We start from the raw sequence: 21,305 nt of genomic DNA on the forward strand, positions 1-21,305 counted from the left end.
TTCACCAAGGTACTGGCAGTGGCGGCTGCACACCTACGCAGGGAGGCAATCCCGGTGTACCCTTATCTGGACGACTGGCTCATAACGGGGGAAACCCCAGTAATTTGCAGGACAAACATTCAAAGGACTATCGACCTCCTCCACGAATTAGGCTTCTCAATCAACGAGAAAAAGTCAAGCCTGGTGCCAAGCACCTCCAAACATTTCCTAGGAGCAATCCTAGATACTCAAGAGGGGTTGACCTTTCCTTCAGAGGAAAGAATTCGGAATATACTACTGCAAATTCCGCAATATCAGTCCGGTCACCAAATAACGGTACGCAAAGCAATGCGTTTACTGGGCATGATGGCGTCATGTATTTACCTGGTCCCCCACGCGCGCCTGCGCATGCGTCCCATGCAGGAATGGTTGGCGAAACAGTGGTCACAGGCAAGTGGTCAGTGGGACAATCTAGTGGTCGTTTCGCCAACACTAGTACAAAGCCTTCACTGGTGGACAAGAGAGAATCTTGCACAGGGAAAACCCTTTTACGATCCCGAAGTACAGGCAGTAGTCACTACCGATGCATGTCTGATGGGGTGGGGAGCTCACCATCTCCACCACACAGCTCAGGGTCTCTGGTCTCCCTCAGTGGCCAAGAACCACATCAACCTGCTAGAGCTTCTGGCAGTATTCAGAGCGCTTCAAGCGTTCGAGCCCCACCTACTAAACCGGTCAGTGCAAATGGACGGACAGCACAACAGCCATGTTCTACCTGAACAAGCAAGGAGGGACTTGTTCGCCAAATCTGTCCAAGCTTGCCCAGAAAATCTGGATAGGGGCACTCAGACGGAACATCTTCCTGTCATCACAACATGTTCCAGGGGAGCTCAATTCCCTAGCGGATGCTCTGAGCAGAGACTCTCTCCCAGAGGAACACAAATGGGTTCTACACAGAGAGGTCGTAGAAAATATCTTCTCTCAGTGGGGTTTCCCTACTATAGACTTATTCGCCACAAGCGAAAACAGACAATGCCCAGGATTTGCATCCAGGTTCCCCCAAACAGACTCCCAGGGGAACGCCCTGTGGATGAACTGGTCAGGGATGTTTGCGTACGCTTTCCCACCAACTCCTCTCATCAGGAAGGTGGTGAACAAGATGAACAGAGAGTCGATGACGCTCGTCCTAGTTGCTCCCATGTGGGCAAGACAACCGTGGTTCCCACACCTACGCAGGATGGCGGTGTGCGACCCCATCAAACTTCCAGCCTGGTACAACCTACTGTCCCAGCACCAAGGTCAAACAGTGCATCAGCAACCCAACTCAATGAACCTGGCAGCATGGCTCCTGAGGTCATAGAGTTTGGACATCTCAATTTACCACAGAGGTGTATGGACATCCTAAAGGAATCTAGGAAACCAAACACAAGGCACTGTTACTTTGACAAGTGGAAGAGATTCGTTATCTGGTGCCAGAGTAGACAAATCAACCCAGTTGATTGCACTCCTTCCACTATTGTTACATACATGCTCCACCTGCTAGACGCAGGATTGGTTTTTAACTCACTGAAAGTACACCTGGCAGTCCTGTCGGCATACACCACTTCCCATAACAAGGTCTTGTGGTGGAAAGTACCAGTAGTTAAAGCCTTCATGGAAGGAGCAAAGAGACTTCACCCTCCTATTTCAAACCCACCACTAGGGTGGGACCTTAATGTGGTGCTATCTAAGCTCATGGGACCCGCTTTCGAGCCCATGCATAAAAGCAGTCTCAAACACCTGACTTATAAAATGGCCTTCTTAGTAGCTATTACTTCTATAAGAAGGGTCAGTGAAATTCAGGCTCTGTCAGTGCAGGATCCCTTCTTTACGGTCCATAAAGACAAACTGGTTTTACGCACACACCCTAGGTTGTCACCTTTATATCTAAATTCCACGTAAACCAGTCCATCGAGCTTCCGGCTTTCTTCCAGGACCCTCAAAGCTCGGCTGGGGTGAAACTACACACCCTAGATGTGCGTAGGGCGGTCCTCTACTATGTAAATAAAACTAGACCGCTAAGGAAAACAGATCAACTGTTTGTCTCCGTAGCTACAGGCAGAGAGGGGGATCCCGTCTCTAAAGGTGCCATCTCGAAGTGGATTATTAACTGTATCCAGCTGTGTTACTCACTCTCTGAAAGAACTCTGCCTTTCACGCCAAGAGCCCACTCTACTAGAGGCATTGGGGCCACTCTGGCTTTCATTGCAAATGTACCCCTTGACACCATTTGCAAAGCAGCTACTTGGAGCTCTATTCACACTTTTACTCAGCATTACTGCATTGACACCCATTCCAAGGCAGATACACAAGTGGGACAAGCGGTTCTAAGACACTTATTTGCTCATGACCCTTCTCACATCCCACCTCCTTCTTCAGGTACTGCTCGCTAATCTATGCACAGCATGTGATCTAAGCAGATTCCACAAGCCTCAGAAGGGATACATTACTCACCGTAATCGTATTTCTGATGCTTGTATCTGCTTAGATTCACATGCGACCCACCCTTCCTCCCTTCTGAGAGAAGGCGCATTGTTGCTTGTAGTCTTACCTTTCTATCTATCTGCTTGGATTATCTGTACTCAAGCTACTCCTCATGCTTCCTCATGTCAGAGAAAATACAATCTGAGGATCCTAGACGCGTGAGGGATCTTGGGTACAGTGGATGTCACACTAGGGATAGTATTACTGGCACGCCCTGTGTCAACGCCCATTTTCGAGTTTCGAAAAACAAACTGTAATACTCTGCATCTTCCACTAGATGTCGGCCTATGCACAGCATGTGAATCTAAGCAGATACATGTCATTTACTGTCAATTCACAAAGAGTGTAAGTTGTAGATTGGGCACACAGAGGTACTAAACCATACCCGCTCACCTTGGCGATAGAAGACTCCAATTGGAAGACCCAAAGCAGATAGGAAGATTTCCCGGAACAAATCCTGACGCCTCCGCCCGAGGTAAAGTAACCCGGGTGAGGAGACAGGACTCCCAGGGAAACCCTCAAATGGGAAGAAAACCCTAGCCGACTTCCACTCGAGATGGTCCGGTAGAAGGCAGTGGATTGGATGGCTCCGGCAGGAACCCTCAAGAATAACCCCGGGAATCTGGTCTGCAGAGTTGAACAAGGGGAAAAAACAGGGAAGAAGGTTTAGAGGAGAGAGCCAGGTAAGAAGAGAAATTAGGAGGTAATGGTAAGATTCTCACCATCCGAAGATGGATCGGGAGTGATTATCCGGAGCTTCGTGGAGTAGAAGAGCTTCGGGAGAATCTAGATAGGGATAGACGGGAATAAGAAACTAGGGTAGAGGCACGAGAACCCCTAAAGATTGGGAAACTTACTCAGCTGGAGGGAAGGCAGAAACGGGAATCAATGGAGAGAGATCCGTGGAACCGGCTGCGAGCGGGATTAGCGGGAATAGCGAAACCGGAGAGACGGCTCTGGAGAGGATCGTAAATACAGGTAAGTCAGAACTGTTAGTTTGATAGAAAAATGAGTTTTAGGAGAGAGAGAGAAATCCAGAAGCGAACTCACGGAGCGCCAAAGGCAGAAGCGACGCAAAGTGCCGGTCGCTTGGTTTCCGTATAAAGGGTCACATGATCTCCATGCCGCACGTGATCGCCTGTTCGCACGGCAAGGGAGCGTGCAACAACTAGACAGCTACTAGCCGGATGAGGAGAACAGGAAACTTCCCGCACAGCGGGATGTGTAGTCAAGGCACCGCACAAGCGGGTCCGAGCCCATAGGGACCACTTGCGGCAATGTGTAACAGTATGCCCCCTCCTCCGGGAGGGCGCCCCGGGTTTACCCGGATGAAGTAGGAAAAAACGCCGTACAAGACGAGAAGCATGAACCCCAGAGGCAAGCTCCCTGTAACGCTCACCTGATTCCCGTAGAGGCGCCGGTCTTGACTGGGCGTATACCGTATCTTCAAAGGTGATGTGTAACACACGGCTGGCTCTTTGGGCTGGACCTCTGTGCACTGTATGTCCGACTCGAAGGGTAAGATGTCTGCAGATAGAAAATATGGGATTAATGAACTGGGTTATTGAATGTCTCTCTCTTCTTCCCTTTCTCTTCTCCTGTAGAAGCCAAAGGTTAACGCTCTCATCTTAGGTAAGTGAACGCCGTGCTCTCCATCTGCCTTGGGGCAGGGTGCTGTAACCAGTTTCTTCACTGGATAAGGGGAGCAGGCCTCTTGACTTCAGAGGACTGCTGTCCGTCGTTTACTGCACGAACGGTAAGTTTCGAGTAATTCTAATGTCTTTAAAAGTCTTTAGGAGTGATGTCTCTTGTTTTGCAGGGTTCCGGCGATGGCGGATGACGGGCTGAAGTGAGTTGAAGATGGAGCCCGTGTGATGAATAGAAGCGCCTGGAAGCACGTAAGTAAGCGCTTGTTGCCTGCTTCACGATGCGCTCTAACTGTCTTTTTATTTTGCACGTACAAGTTCGGAGCGGCTGCAGGGTGCCGGAATACCCACTGGGTTAGATGTGGAAAGGAGTAATGGCACGTGAGTATTAAAGTTCCCCAATGTCTTTAAACGCACCTTGTTTTGTCTTTCAGATGCGGGATGCAGCACCAAAGGCCTCCGGAGCGCACGAAGAGTAGGTAAGCCTTTGTCTTTCAGATGCCGGAATGCAGCGCGAGGCGTTGGTGACAGCCGATGGACCAGGTAAGTGAAGCGCTGTCACTAAAGACCGTAATGCAAACCTGTTCTTTCTTGTCTTTATAGGTGTTGCTGAAGACTGGATTCAGGATGGTAAGCCTTTTTCCTTAGGCCCAGGATCAGATGCAGAAGACACGATGAGCGTTCTGCTGCAGAGGATGCAGAATAACGCAAAGCAAGATTCATCCATCGGGTGTGGTTTAAATAGCCTCCTGTAGTGCTTAGGTGTCTGCTTCCACAGCCACGCCTAGGTAAGAAAAGAGTTCCTGCTTTCCAGAAGAGTTCCAGTGTTCTGAACCTAGGGAGTGGCTCCTGCCCCACCCAACAGGAAAAGTAGTTCCAAACAGAAGAGGATCAGAGGCTCAACTGGCAGGCAAGTAAGCAGCATGGTCTGCTGCAGGTAAGTCCACCCAAGCATTATGAGCCCGGCGCTTCCAGCGCTGGGACTGGGCATATTTATGAGCCTGGTGCCACTGGCGCCAGGACTGGGTCCAAAAGGTCCCAATTGGGACTGGTTGGCACTCGGAACCTGGGTTATGGATCTGCTTCCAAGGGAGTTGGGAAAACCCTGACCTTTTGGAAGCAGAGATCATGACAGTACCCCCCCTCAAGGCCCCTCCCAAGCCGGGCTTCTCCGGGGGTTTTGGCTTGTCAGGAAATGTTCGGTGAAATCTTTTGATTAGGCGAGGAGCGTGGACATATTCAGCAGGTTCCCAGGATCTCTCTTGGGGGCCGTAGCCTTTCCAGTCAATTAGGTAAAATAGTTTAGATTTGGAGATCTTGGAGTCCAGAATGCTTTTGACTTCAAACTCGAGTTCTCCATCAACTAGAATAGGTTTTGGAGATTTAGTTAGTCGGGTTTGAGGTTGCACGGGTTTTAATAGAGAGACGTGGAAGACCGGATGTATCTTCATGTGCGGGGGCAAGTCCAACTTGACCGCTACTGGGTTTACTATGGTAGTGATGGAATAGGGACCAAGGTATCTTGGGTTGAATGTGCGTGGCCCTTTTAGAGGTAGATATTTGGTGGATAACCAGACTTGATCCCCTACTTGATATTGAGGGGCTTCCTTCCGATGTTGATCTGCTCCTTTCTTGTATTGTTCTTTAGCCCTTTGAAGGTGAGAAACAGCTTCCTTAAAGGCTTGGGTGATTGTAGAATGCAGGTAGTCTACTGCTGGTGTTTCAAGATCTTGGAGGGGATCCAACTCCGAGGTTCGAGGGTGACTGCCGTATAAAAGAAAAAACGGGGTTTTCCCAGTTCCCGAATGGACAGAGTTATTGTAGGCATATTCGGCTATCCAAAGGATGTCTTTCCAAGTTTTTTCAGTTTGTTGCAGCATGCAGCGTAAATACTGTTCCAGAGTTTGATTGGTCCTCTCGGTTTGTCCGTCGGTCTGAGGGTGGTGACTGGTCGATAGTCTCACATCAATTTGAGCCGACCGACAGCAACTTCGCCAAAAATGAGAAATAAATTGACTACCTCGATCCGAAATTAGAACCGAAGGAAAACCGTGCAGTCGGACGATGTTTTCGAGAAATTCTCGGGCCAGAGTTGCTGCTGTTGGCAAGCCTTTGAGCGGAATGAAATGCGCCATCTTGGAGAATAAGTCCACGATTACTAGAATCGTATTGTATCCGGAGCATGGAGGTAGGTCGGTGATGAAGTCCATAGAAAGCGTATGCCAAGGGCGAGGTGGGATGTCAATAGGGCGTAAGAGGCCTGCTGGTCTTTCATTTTGACTCTTGTTTTGGGCGCATACTCCACAGGACATTATAAAGTCTCTGATATCTTTTTTCCAAGACGGCCACCAGAAATAGCGCTTGATCTTTTCTGAGGTCTTGGCCATACCGGGATGTCCTTCCATTAAAGAATCGTGATAACAAGAGATTACTTTTTTCTGTAAATCTGTGCTGGGCAGGTATAATCGTTCTTGGAAATACAATAAGTTGTCCTTTACTGCAAAGTCCTTTCCCTGCAGATGCCAATTCTGTATGTCTGCTGGAGTTACACGTTGCCTGGCTTTATCCTTAACTTCCTCTATGGATTGTGTGGCGATGACACCCAGAATTCTTTGTTCGGGAATGATTGGTACAGGTTTAGGGTTCATCAAATGTTCTTCCACTCCCATCCGAGAAAGGGCATCAGCTTTACCGTTCTTTGTACCAGGTCGATAGGTAATTATGAAGTCAAACTCGGCAAAGAATAATGCCCAACGGAGTTGTCTAGAGGATTGGGCTTTTGCGGTTTTCAAATATTGCAGGTTTCGGTGATCCGTAATCACAGTAACGGTGTGTCGGGCCCCCAGCAGATAATGCCGCCAAGCCTTGAAGGCAGACTTGATAGCCAGAAGTTCCTTGTCAGTGATCGTGTAATTTTTTTCAGGAAGCGAGAATTTGCGGGACCAAAATGCCACGGGATGCAACTGATTGGTTACCGGGTCCTTTTGTGATAGAACTGCCCCCATGGCAAGGCTTGAAGCATCAGTTTCCACGATGTAGGGGAGTTCGGGGCGAGGGTGTTTTAAGATTGGTGCAGAGATAAATTTAGTCTTCAAATCCTGGAAAGCTTGATCCGCCTCGGTAGACCATTCAAAACGTTTGTTTTTCTTTAACAGGGCAGTGATGGGCTGGACTATTCGAGAAAATTCGGGGATAAACCTGCGGTAAAAGTTAGCGAAGCCTAACATGCTTTGCACACCTTTTACGGAGGATGGTGATGGCCATTTGAGAACTGCATCGACCTTCTTTGAATCCATACGCACTCCGCTAGGTGATAATATGAATCCCAAGAATTCAACTTCAGTCACGTTGAAAACACATTTTTCCAACTTAGCGAAAAGTTTGTGTTGACGCAATCTTTCGAGGACCATTTTCACGTGTTTCCGATGTTCAGATTCCGATGAAGAATAAACGAGGATGTCGTCAATGTAAACAACAACACACACATCTATGAGCTCTCTGAGGACATCGTTCATAAAATATTGAAAGGCGGCCGGGGCATTGCAAAGTCCGAAGGGCATGACCTGATATTCAAATAGCCCATATTTGGTGCGGAAGGCCGTCTTCCATTCATCGCCCTCTTTCACTCGTACCAAGTGGTAGACTCCTCTAAGATCCAGCTTTGTATATATGCATGCTTTTCTGACTTGGTCCAGGAGTTCAGGGATCAAAGGTAACGGATATCTATTCTTGACGGTGATCTGGTTCAGGGAGCGATAATCTATACAAGTTCTAAGGTCTCCTTCCTTTTTTGGAACGAAGAACAAAGCTGAAGAAGCAGGGGACTTGGAAGGACGAATAAACCCATTTGCCAGGTATTGTCGAAGGTGAAGGTTCTCAGGCTCGGTGAGGGCATAAATTCTACTACAAGGAGGAGTAGATCCAGGTATCAGGTCTATCTGGCAGTCATAAGACCTATGAAGAGGTAGAGAGTTAGCCTGATCCTTCCGGAAAACATCTTGGTATTCTAGGTATTCGGGAGGTAACTGGGGAGTCTCTGAAGAAATTGCTGCCAGTGCAACACCAGGTGGAGGGTGACAAGTAGAGACACATTCTGGAAACTGGACCGTTCTTGCTCGCCAATCGATCAGAGGATTGTGTTTCTCTAACCAAGGTATTCCTAGAATAATCTGAAACTGAGGGGCCTTGATCACATCGAACACAATCTTCTCATGGTGTCCATCTTGACTTACTAGCGTCACTTCTTGAGTGGTATGCGTTACTGGTCCGGAGGCTATCTCCGTACCATCCACCGTAGTAATGACGTCCTTTACAGCCTTGGGACAAAGAGTTAGATTCATCCTCAAAACCATTTCATGATCCCTCTAGTAAATCAAGATGATCCGGTCCTCCATGATTTTCAAGCTTTTCAGCTCAGTATGGAAAAACTGTTCGCAAGACATTCACAGGGGCAGGCCTTGGACAATGAGCTTCTTTCGTTGCGACAAGGTAATCAAGACCTTTTGGCTTATATTGCGTCTTTCAACAGACTGATAGTGGAAACCCAATGGCCTGAGGACAAAAGGATTACGCTGTTTTATAGAGGTCTACGTGGAGAGCTCAAAGATGTGTTAGCCCAAGTAGTGAATCCCCCACAAGATTGTTCGGACTATATAGACTTAGTCGTTCAAATAGATCACAGACTGCAGAACAGGAAGGCCGATCGTTCCAAGTTTGATGCTCGAGTATTTTCCAAACCGCCAACTCCTTCCAAAGGAGTAGACTCCGGGGAACCCATGCAAATAGGGGGCCTGAAAGGTCCTCTTACACAAAAGGAGCGGGAAAGGAGAAAACAGTTGCAATTATGCCTCTATTGCGGAAACTCAGGGCACTTTCTTTGAGACTGTCCGGTGAAACCTGCCAAGAAGGCAGTAGGAGCTGCAGTTACCAAAGTTACAAACTCTGAGCAGGGAAACGACCTCGCCCGACAAGAATAGAGTGAAAACTAGTGAAAAAGGGTACATTAATTAAGGAAATTGTCAGCTTGAAATATTTTTAAAACATGTTTGTTGTTCAGTATTTATAGTCTTGTTGATCAATTTCCAAGCATTTGCAAATGTTGAATATAATCAGGCCTCACGCTGGGAAAGTAAGAAATGGTGTGCTTTGTATGTCTGAAGAATTGATAGGGTAACTGACTTTTTATGCCTGCCTAGTAGCTTGCAGCTTGAAACTTTCACCCCAATATAATTCAGAATTCTCTTCTTTCCTTGTTATTTAGCTGTGGCGGCCGAGAAAGATGGAACCCCAGTGTTTAAGTTCCCTAGATGGCGAGTTAAAGGGAAGCCAATCCAGGATGTGGTTAAGGCATATAAATCCGTCGGAGCGGAGCTTAACGTACTTCCCTTCTGTTCCCAATTCATCCCCATGGATGTGATCGATCACCCCAAGCACGGCTCCATTATTTATCATCCGTCGCTCCTTCCCCGGCACAGAGGAGCTTCAGCTATCAACTGGTAAGAGAAAGCCATTTTTGAACTTAATGTTACCTTTGGTTGTAGAACATAAAGAAAAAAGTGATGGCTACAAAATGAATACGTTATTGGTATAAATGCCTGTGAATTTAGGAATGTATCATGTACTACATATTTGGGACATCCAGTAAATAATACCCTCACTGGACCCAATGAATCCACAACTTTAGAATACACTAAGGAGCTGTGGGGTAGTACATATACATTTGAGTTAGCCTGCAGGCGATCTGATTTATTTAATTTGCATTATTCTGAAATTAATCCTATTCTTTCCTATGTGATTTCTTATTTTTTAAATTTTTATTAATCACTTCTGGGTGACAATATCTTTTTCCGGAGCTTAGAAGCTTCTGGGGCATCCCTTTGTAATTATTTACAGTGCCAGTTGTGGAGAACCAGAAGACAGACTCTGACAACTATGGTCATGGTATAGATGGGGTTATTCATATAAAAGGAAACATGCCTAACTGGCCCTATCGCTATGAGGGAAATTCCCTGCCTTCTAAAACAAAATCATAGTTACTAACTGGCTCTACCGCTTTAGAAAACCTAACTTAAAAGAAAAGGAGGCTTGCACAATAGCCTCGGAAAAAGGCTTCTGCCTGGCCCAGGTCTTGGTGGACTTGTCAGTCTCAACGTTCCGTTGGAATGTCGCTACACGGTGGTCAGTCCTCTTTTGCAGTTCACCGGTTCAAATTATAAATGTCTTCTATAAATGTCTTCTAGACAGTTCTCTCTTCCCCTCTCTTGCAAAATAAATATTCTTCTTCCTTTATGTTGTTCTGCTGTTTACCACTGGTTAAATTCCTCCAGAATCACTTCTGCTTTTTACCAGGAGTAACAATTCCTCCAGGATTACTTTGCATGCACTTTTCTGTATCCCACCTTTGTGGCACTGGGACTCTGCACAGTCCTTTGGCTCTTTGGTAGGATTATTGGTTCTCAGTCCAATCACTTTCATACCCTTGTTGGCTTTCTCAGCCTTGGTATGGAGTACACATATTCCTTCCACTCCCTGATTCACAGGATGTGTGACCATACAATGTTCTCATCACTCTTACTCCATATTACCTGGGTCTTGTGCCAGTTCCAGTTTCCTAGCTTCTCCTACCATAAACATCTTTGGCAGTCTTTGACCCCACAGTTTACAGCCCTTGTTACCGTCCTCATAGTGAGAGCATTTGCTTCCATGTTTGTGCTTGTCTTGCTAGTATCGACACTTGCCATGTGGAGCTCTGGGACTCGGGCTCCTTGCTTTCTCCTGGTCTCTGCATCGGTTGGTGGGCACCCGTCCCACCACTGTGCTCTAGTGTTCACGCAACCTGGAAAGACGGTTTGCTTCTTGTGTAGGCTCCTTTCCTGACCGTAGTCTATTACTCCGTCGGCATACCTGCTTCGTAGCCTCCAGCTATCGGGTATCGCTCCTGCTACGCCACCGCTGGCTCCATGTAGCTCTGCCCGTCCAGGATATGTTTATAGAGGCTCAGCATCTGAGGTCTCTCCATTCACAGTTCTTATTTTATGTATGTACGTCATCACAATAAAAAAGGTGTCCTTCTTCCTTTACGGCGGCCTTCAGATGAAAGTCTGCATTATCTGAAGCCAGCAGGGTGGAAGGAGAATTGCTGGTATTTTTAGTTAAAATCTGAGAACAAACCGTTCTTTCAAGTCCCATGTAGGCAGACAATGTAGGCAGACAATATAGTCCGTTCAGGTAGGTTCTAGTTGGACTGGGAGTCCCTCCCAGTGAAGTATCACTTCCCCAGGCCCTTAGGGAGGGTCTTGCTCACCTCCCTAAGGGCCTGGGGAAGTGAGCCTAGCCTTTCAGGGGGTGTCTTCCCCATCTGAGGATAAGGTTGGAATTGTCCAGATTTGTCACATAGTCTTGAGGCTTACCCTCCAGTCAGAGTGGCATATTTCCTTCCTGAAGCCCTGTTGTGATTCTAAAGCAATGTTTGGGCATAGAATAGCACCTGCCCCCATGAAAGCTACTCCCTATTTTGTCCATTAGCCCTGTAAATCCTTCAGAGCCTATATGTCACCCTAAAGCTTTACTTTAGTCCTGCAAGCATAAGTATGGGGGTGAGGGGGTATGAGCATCCTGTACCTCTGTCGCACAAACATTTGTCTAATACTGGGTGGTGTAAACATATATGGTCCTGCCATAGTTTGTATGCGGTCTAGCACCCCTCACCCATTATTATATGTTGTGTCTTGCCATACCTTTGGTAAAAGTGTAGCAAACCCTTCAGTGATTTGCTTTTACACACTATGAACATGAACGTGAAGCATGAAAATGACAACATGAATGGCTGCTCTGGTTACCGGGCACCCTGCAGTTGTCTAGGCCCCAGCACTGTTGCACTAACCTGAGGAACTGGGCCCAGAATGTCACGGTTTATTACACGGTCACACCTAAGTCAGGGAGCGCCTTCCCCCACAAGGAATGTGGTGCACAATGAATCGCTTTTGTTGATTTCAGATTTGCTTTTGATAAGGCCTCCAACCAGTCTCACACACAACCCCAACAAATACCCAGTGCCACAATGGACTAAGAACCAGGCCGGTGTGTATTAAGAATAATTTATTAATTAATGTATTTAGCCAAATATTACAAATAGATTACATCAGCCACCAAAGTTGTGGCAACACAAAAACACAGTGACTTCCGTAAAGGCGCTAATTAACAAGGGGGGTCCTGGGAGTCCCTCTGCCAGACATTAGTCCTGGATATAAGAGATTTACCCATAGTGTTTAGCTCAGTATCTTTCACAGAGAAGAAATATCCCAAACATATCAGTCTTTGTCCTGCCCTCGGGCAGTCCAGAACCGAAATGCTAGGCAATTCTCCTCTGAACAAGAGTACCAACAGCAACCCCAGACACGTGTTTCGGTCTGGTTGGACCTCATCAGTAGGGTGGAGCCTTGCCTCTCTAAGAATAGTGAGCAAGGGGTCCACATCTGGATTCCCCTAGTAATGTAGGGTGAGACGCAAAGTTACTTAAATATGCAAATTAACAAGTGAGGGTCCTGGGTGTCCCTCTGCCAGACATTAGTCCTGGTTACAAGAGACTTACCCAGAGTCTTTAGCTCACTATCTTTCACAGAGAAGAAATATCCCAAACATATCAGTATTTCTGTAAAGGCGCTAACATAGAGATATGCTGTCACAATCAATTTCTTTTAAATCGCCCACCATGACAGAAGAACAATTAAATACACAGTGATAGCAGATTTGTTAAGCGTTCTCCCAGCAACCCTCACCCTCCAAACATCAATTCGACTTGACTCTTTTGAATGGAAGGCAGTGGCAGGAAGTGGGAACACAATGGGAAAATCGGATTTGTGGTCTAGTTCACAGAAACAATATGGGAGACAGAAAGGTAATGGGATGAACCGTTTTGCAGAGCACAATGGGAAAATCAGTTTTGAATTACTTAGCAGAGCTGCAATGGGAAGAATAGAAAGATATGGGACATTTGTTTTTCTACACCTAAAAAGGACAGGCAGGGCTTAGGGATATTAGTGAGCACACAATGGGAACATCGTTTTTTTGGGTTGGTATCACAGCTGCAATGTGAGAAAGACAATGCAAGTAGGAACAATTTGTTTTGCAGAGTACAATGAGTATACAGGGGCAATTCTGGTTTGCATCTTGTATAGGCAAAGGCACTACTGGGCTTCCCACTTCAGGTATAACCTGAAGGGGATCAACGGGGAATCTTGTTTTGGCACCCTGCGCACACACATGGAAGCAGGGGCGGGGTTAATTCTTTAGGCAAATCTTTATGACTATACCGGCTCACAACACACTTGGAAAAGATTGTTGGTTTTGAATACCAACAATACAGATCCTGTGAATCAAATAGGGGAATGAATTGATTTATTTTGATAAATATGCTAAGGATCTACAAAGGCAAACAGGATCTTTCAATGGGGAGAGGACTGAAACAATGCTGAAACATATGAGGCCTACACACTCTATGGCTTTTTGGGGTTGGTTCTACTTACAGGAGACGTCTGGACTGGGCATCGGGAAGCATCAGTGCATACCGATGAGACAGCCAAGGGGGGTGAGTCAAGAATCTCCTATTTCCTTCAAGGGGTCTCAATCAGTTTCTATGTCTCCTGGCACCTGTCTCCACTGCATGATTAGGGCTCCCTCTGCTGGGATGTTCCCGCCAGATTTTGGCAGCAGGTCGCCTTTTGGAATTAGTGGAAGAAATCCAGTTCTCAAGCAAACTGGCCTAGTTATAGGACAAATGACATCACCAATGTGTTATGATTCTCGCTAAGGGGATTGGCTGATTTACCCATACCCCCCTACCACCTGTGTGCTGAATTGGTCAAGGGGATGGGGGAGTACTTTGGGTTAGCAGTGGGAGGAGAGAGCTTCATCATCCCACTTTGACAGGCGGGCTCGGCATGCTTTTAGGACATAGAAATCGCACTACATGGCTTGTACCCTTAATTTTCACATCTTGACATGTATGAATACAGTTGTGACCACTATATTTCATGGCGAATCAGATGAGACTAGTATGGACTCTCCACGTCCTTTGTGTGCAGAGATACAGTTTTTCTTAATTTACTCAGTATCAGTGAAAAATATGGCACTTTACGGGTGACATTTTAATAATTACCAGCACGATCATACCAACTTTTACATCTCTGGCAATCATGGAAAGGACCAAATCACATAATAACTTTAGTTATGTTTATCCCACCAAAATCGTTTTAGCATGGCTAGAAGGGGTTAACTGTCACCTTTTAATTAAAGCCTAGAATTACTGTTGTGCGATGTACATTGTCAATTTTATGCGATTAAAATTCGATTCTCCCATTTAAAAGCAATGTGCAGGGCCACTCCTCAATGGATAGACCCCCACCTTTTTTAAGTTTCACTTCTCCCCTGTTAGGCACATGACATTAGCAGTGGGATCTGTGTTTATATTAACTTACCCCTTCAAGATCTAATGGCCATACTAATGCACTTGACCTAACCTTATTTGGTCTTTCCCCCGTTTCTGATCTAAGAAGTAATTCTTTTTTTGTATACTTAAGGAATGGTTCTGATGGATGAAGTCAGCCAGGGATGAATCTCCAGGGCAACAGGGAGGCCCTGGAGTTTGGTTTGTCATCTGAAGAAATCACTGTCCCTGTCCCTTGCATCAAACAGCCTGTAAACTCGTACAGAAATGCATTTTAAATGACATAAGGTGCACACTTTATAAAAATCCATGCGAGTTGCTGTAAACTTTTCCGTGTGGATGAGCTTGTGACATTTTGAAAGTCTAGCAAACATTTTGCTGAGCATATTATTACTCTAAATGATGGAAAAACAAAATGACATGCTTTTATCTATTTGCCATGTGAAATGCTTCGTTTCACCTTGACTGCTTGGGAACACAATCTGGTATTCCATTGAAGATACTGTGCACTGCGGTTTCCATATCTGTCGGTGCAGCTTTCCATAGATTAGTCAGACATCATTGCCACGTGTCTTTCTTTTTGATTTGCGTTCCATAGGCCTTATGACCGACATCATTTCTGCGCTGGCCCTTTATTTTGGTGAGCCCACCAATGACTCTGACCTCTTGATTTCTGGCATTGAGGGGCTATTTCACCCCACAAGAAGGATGGATGTTTAGCAAAGGAGACGATGGGGAGCAGTCTGTTTGCCCTACTCCATTGTACATGTGTCATATTTTATTTTCGGTGCTGGTGAATGGGGCAAGTCTTTTTTTGCCCACCCTCATTAGTTGATTGGATTTGATTTTGTTATTTGTATTTCACATATTTCCTTCAGCAGGGGAGAAAAGCCTCACAGAAAACTGTATCTAGGCGCAGATGATATTCAAGGTGGAAGAACAGTGATATAGAAATTATTGGAAGAGGTAGGTTTTATTTTACAACATGTAAAATGGGAATCCATTTTACGAAGATCAATAGGGAGTGATTTCAAATAAGGGAGGATAGCTCGGGGGCCACACTCGCCTTGGAAGCAAGACGACGTGGAGCAACACAGGTTTGATCCCCGCGTCTGCACTTGGAAACCTCTGGGTATTGAGCACATTGAAAATAACCAATCATAATCAAGGGGTCCTATCACTGAGGATCATCTATCACCTTTGTGCACAAAATGGGATGATTATACGACTAAAAGGTGTTTTTCTGTAGACCGTACAGGGTGGTAAAGTACACGTTTACTTGCGAGATATGTAGGAGCAGAGCCATTAAGGCACTTAAAAAGAAGACAGAGGATCTTGAAAAGAATCCTCTGTTGTACTGGCAACCAGTGTTGTGCTTTATGGTGAGATGAAATGGATGTGAATTTCGGCACATGGAACAAAAGTCTTACAGCTCCATTTTTGTTTTTTGTGTAGACGGTAAATGTGTTTTGCCAGGACCCCTGAGTAAATGGCATTGCAGTAATCCAGTTTAGAATTATCAGTTGGCCAACCACTACCGGTCTATTCTTCACTGGAAGTATGTGTTGGTGTAATCCAGAGCGCGCATGTGATCGAGCCCGAGACAGCCATTTCTAACCATCAGGTTCTTACTATATGAATATTATTTTATCTCTGGATTACACCAACACATACTACTAGGCATTCAATCTGTTGCACCTATTGGGACGTAACGGAAGAATTGAGAATATTCATTAAATTGGGTTACTTTATTCGTCGTGAATCCATTTTGGCGAATATATTCCAACCTACTTCTTCCTATCAATTCTGTACGACTGCCTTGAGAACGACGCTCGTCGAAACATGTGTTGGCTGACCTCTTTTGCTAATAAAAATATTATGACAAACTTCCAATGAAATGTATATTGAAACTCTATTTAGTAATAATAACATAAATTTGTTCATATGTATAATCCGTAGGTAGAGCGCACTATGCCAGTCATACATTAGATTATACTGTATATTTTGTGGGTGCTTATGACTGCACCCACCTTTTGATCTTGGCAACGCAGCTTCACCCAAGCTCTAGTTTCAGTGGGCATAGCACACATACTGTGGTCCTTCACCCATACCCTCATTCAGTGTACATCCTAGGGCATTCAATGGTCTCCAGTCAAGTGACCTCACATGCCACAGATCTACTTTCCATGCGATGGAGGTCCAGCCAGGAGCTTCACAGTACAGATATGTAGGCACCAATAGCAGCAGAAACAGAATATTGGGGGAGGATGTTTTCTAATGTTCTGGCAATCTAACTTATAAAGGGTCCTCCTCCGCAGGAATGTATAACCTGCGACAGACGATGGTTTGAGGCCTGCCTCTGGTAAGGACTGAAGCAAGGGTAATGTGGGGGAATGCATCCAAGATTCCCCAAAGGATAGGTGAGGTTGAGGAAAGGACATGGCAGACCTCAGACTTAGTTAAGTCATGGGAAAAAGCCGAACAAAGCTGATCTGGCAGGTTGTACCCTTGAAAGGCGGGCTGACCAATATGGAAATGCAGGAGAGGTGTAACGACCCCTGCCGATTCAAATCCCAGACCCTATGGTGATCCTTAAGTTCTAGAGATCCGTAAGCCCAAGGCTGAATTAAGGCACGTCCCCGGGCAACTCCTAGTTTGATTTGTAAAGCAAACTCTCAGCGAAAAATAAATCCCATTTCTAGCATAGCGAAAGATATTTCTAGCATAGCGAAAGAGGAAATCTAGCAGGGAGGCAAAGAAATCATGTTCCAGGTATTCAATTGTGGAGGAATTTTAGAGCAACAAAAGCAGTACAGAAAGGGCTTGCAAAATCTACTAGCCACTCGCATTATGCAAGGAGATTTTATGAAGGGAGAGTACCATTTGCATGATGCTACTCGCCCTTCAAAAAATCTTGTTGAGTATGGGGATGTTTGAAACTTTTGGCAATTACTGCAAACAAACTGCAGTAAATAGCAAATAACATTTTCACTGTGCACGACTGAACTTTGCCTGGCAGCATTGCGCCATATGTGAAGTGTGCTTATGATGGCATGTGCCGTTTTACAGAATGCACTGGTAAACAATTTTTCTTCTTCTTCCATAAAAGTCAGCAAAATACATTCTGATGTTTGTTAATCTGCTTAGAATCACATGCTGTGCATAGGTCCGACATCCAGTGGTCACTGCGGAGTATTGCATTTTGTTTTTCGTAGTCGAAAAGGGGACGTCGACAAGGCGTGTCTGAAACACTATCCCTATAGTGACGTGCGTTGTACCCACAATCCCTCACGCGTCAAGGTCCCTCAGATTGTTTTTTTCCGCCCAGCTACTGGTCGCCTTTACGCGGAGCTCCTCGAGAGACATTGCAGATTTCATCTTCTCGACCTTTGGTCGTTTTCTTATAATATATAACACATAGATCCCTCCCTCGACGCAGTTGTGAAGCTGTTCTCCGCCGAGCAAGATCTTCGACAGAGGGGACGAGCGGAGGAGATCCTTCGGCATTGCCGAACACGTGGCCTGGTCTCGCAGGCCAAATACAGTAGGGAGAGTGGGGTCGTGGGACATCTCTTGTTTCCTTTCTGAGAATGCCTTTCCCTTTCCCATTCCTTTCCCTTGGGGTCGTTATCACGATTTACTGCCTCAGCTATGGAGAGGACACCCTTTAGGTTTTGCCCGCGTTGCAAGGGCAAATTCACTTGGAAGGACAAGCATTCACGGTGTACCCGCTGCTTGCCCCTCGATCACAAGGAGGAGGGTTGCACGGCTTGTCGGCTTCTTAAGCCAAAGACTCTAAAAGACCATAGGGTCAAGAGGTGGGCGGCCTACGCTATGTCGAAGGCCGATTTCTCACCCGCCGCCGCTACCACCGACAGTGACGAGGAATGTGATAACACGACCGCCGCTACGGAAGTCGTAGACCCCTCTAAAGAGCGCTTGCGCTCTTCGTCGTCTGTCCCCGGCCCCGACGGGCTCGGCTTACGCCCTGCTTATGGGGATGAACACCCCGGCGACACTGACGCACATGATACCACCCATAAGCACACAACCCACAGCTCTTCTTCGTCGAAGACGAAGAAAGCATCAGCGCCCAAGGAGACGCAGGTTCCACCGGCGGCCTCCTCGGACCGTTCAGGTTCGAAGCCCCTCTCGCAACCGCAGCCGCGACCAGCGACTGGGCTTTCGGCAAATAAGGGCGCCGCCCCCAAACCATCGGCCGGCGCGCACCAGCAGAGAGCGCACGCCGCCGTAGAACGATCGACACCCGTAACGTCGAAACCACAGCCCTCCTCTGACAAACTAGTCACAGAGAGCTTGGCGAGGATCGTTGTAGCCGACGCCCAGAAGCGTACGCCTAAAGACACGTCGAGCGCTACGCAAAGGTCGAAAGACAAGCCGAAAAGGGCCGAAGAAGGACAGGGACTACACCCTTCAGTCGGGGGGACCCCCAGCACACCGGAAGGCTTTTCTGACGGCGACGGGAAACTTTCCTCGACGTTATGGGAGAGGTCGAGCCGTTTTCAGGCGGAAGACACTAATTTTCCCCCGCTAGACCGCTCAGGGGTACCCCATGAGACCATGGAAAGGCTCCATCTCTGCATGGAGAGGATGGAGAGGTTCATGAAGACCCAGAACCCTCCCACTCCCAAGAGAACAAGAGAAGGGCCTCAGGAGGACCCCAGGGCTAAATATCCGAGACTATTCAACCCCTCCCAGCAGGACAGAGCCTCAGATTTCCATAATGTGTATGACCTCACTGGTGAGGAGCAATACTTGGAGGAGGAGGATGAATTTGTGGACGATGAAGAGGGACAGAACCAGGAGGAAGGTCTGGAAGACAGCCCAGACATGGTAGGAGAAGGCTTCGGAGAAAATCCAGAAGAAGGGCCTTCACATCCCTGGCAATCCCCATCAGTATATTCGGACACTGATGTCCTGAACCTAAATCCTCCTGACAATTCACCTGTTAGGAACACGTCTCCCATAGACGATCAGCCCACATTCAATGCCCTGTTGCGCAGGGCAGCAGCACATTTCGAACTGGACACTGGGGAGATCTCTCCTGAAATAGACTTTGTGGAAAGAGTAATTAAGGAGAAACCCCCGGTCAGCCATACCATTCCCCTCCTCGCTTCAGTGAAGAGAAGAATCATCCCTTCGCTATCCACGCCCGCACTAATCAGAGGAGTTAATCCAAGAATTGAAAAACTTTTCACTCCTTCACCCTCAGACCCGCTGTACATCAGGGGACATTCTATTCCTGACTCCCTTGTGGTAACTAATACAAGGAAGAGGGCAGGGGTGCCGCTGTCCACCAGCGAGGCACCACCTGACAAGGAGGGCAAGAGATTATATGCCCTTGGAAAGAGAGTCACATCCTCGGCTGCCTTTTCTGCAAGAATTGCGAACAACAATTTCTTGCTAGCTAGCTACGCGGACGCGCAGTGGGCCAAACTGTGCAAAGACGCCGAAGAAGCGCCGGAACCGCTACGGACACGCCTGCTATCAACTATTGGCGAGGGAACCCAGGTCAACCAGAGCATTGTGAAGAACTCTCTGGATGCTGCAGAGACAGCGGGACGTTCCCTGGTTCAGGGAATACTCCTAAAACGCCATATATGGCTGCGTAACTCAGGGTTCAAACCGGAGACACAGGCGTCTTTAATAAATAAACCTATTGAAGACTCAAACCTCTTCGGGAAAGCGGTGGATGAGGCTCTGGAGATGGCTAAAAAAGAGTTCGATACTATCAAAACTCTTGACCAGATCTCTAAGCCCACTACCAGACGCGGCTATGGCAACAAACGCTTTTTTCGTGGCCAACGCCAACAACAGAATCAGCAGCAACAGTACCCTGCCATCAATTACCAGACCAATAGTGGGCAGTACAGCCAAAGAGGCCAGCGCCGTGGCAAAGGGAGAGGTCGGGGGTCTACCCCCAGAGGTTCCCAAGCCCCCAACAACACCAAGTGACGCGAAGATTCGCGTCCCCTCCCATGCAACACCGGTCGGGGGCCGGCTAACATCCTTTCTTCCAGCATGTGAGGGAATAACGTCAGACCGCTGGGTACTTTCCACCGTAGCCCATGGATACTGCATCGAATTCAACAGTTCCCCAACATACAGACCCCCGAGGGGACGACACATGACACCAGAACACCTTGCCATCCTTCTCCAAGAAGTAGACCAACTGCTGGAAAAAGGAGCCATAGAAGCCGTGCCTCTATCTCAGGTAACGGAAGGTATTTATTCAGTGTACTTCCTTGTACCCAAAAAGGATCTAACCATGCGCCCTGTATTAGATCTGCGCCCAGCGAACAAGTTTGTCAAACCCCAGAAGTTTCGTATGGTGACCTTACAGGAAGTGATCAACCTGCTATCACAAGGAGATTATATGACAACACTAGACATGAAAGATGCATACTTTCATATTTTAATGTTGCCAGCGCACAGAAAATACCTCAGGTTCATGATAGAGGGCAAACACTACCAGTTCAGAGTGCTACCCTTCGGCATAGCATCTGCACCAAGGGTATTCACGAAGGTACTGGCGGTGGCAGCGGCCCACCTGCGCAGGTTGTCCATCCCAGTTTACCCTTACCTCGACGACTGGCTCATAACAGGGGATTCTTACGAAACATGCTTCTCCAATACCCAAAAGACTGTAGACCTTTTGTTCCAGCTGGGCTTCTCCATCAACGAAAAGAAGT

General features: G+C 46.9%; 1 protein-coding gene across 2 annotated transcripts in view; it reads left to right on the top strand.

Annotated features, from left to right (window-relative positions):
* Positions 1-21,305, top strand: part of ALDH1L2 (aldehyde dehydrogenase 1 family member L2) — an 836,174-nt gene that overhangs the window by 125,976 nt on the left and 688,893 nt on the right. For both annotated transcript variants that reach the window (XM_069629899.1, XM_069629898.1), the window contains exon 3: positions 9,409-9,643. In XM_069629899.1, coding sequence (XP_069486000.1) covers positions 9,555-9,643 — 89 coding nt within the window. In that variant the 5' untranslated portion in view covers positions 9,409-9,554. The remainder of the gene's footprint in view (positions 1-9,408; positions 9,644-21,305) is intronic.

This window comes from Ambystoma mexicanum, chromosome 12, assembly GCF_040938575.1.
Source record: "Ambystoma mexicanum isolate Mex_15411 chromosome 12, UKY_AmexF1_1, whole genome shotgun sequence".
Lineage (NCBI taxonomy): Eukaryota > Metazoa > Chordata > Amphibia > Caudata > Ambystomatidae > Ambystoma > Ambystoma mexicanum.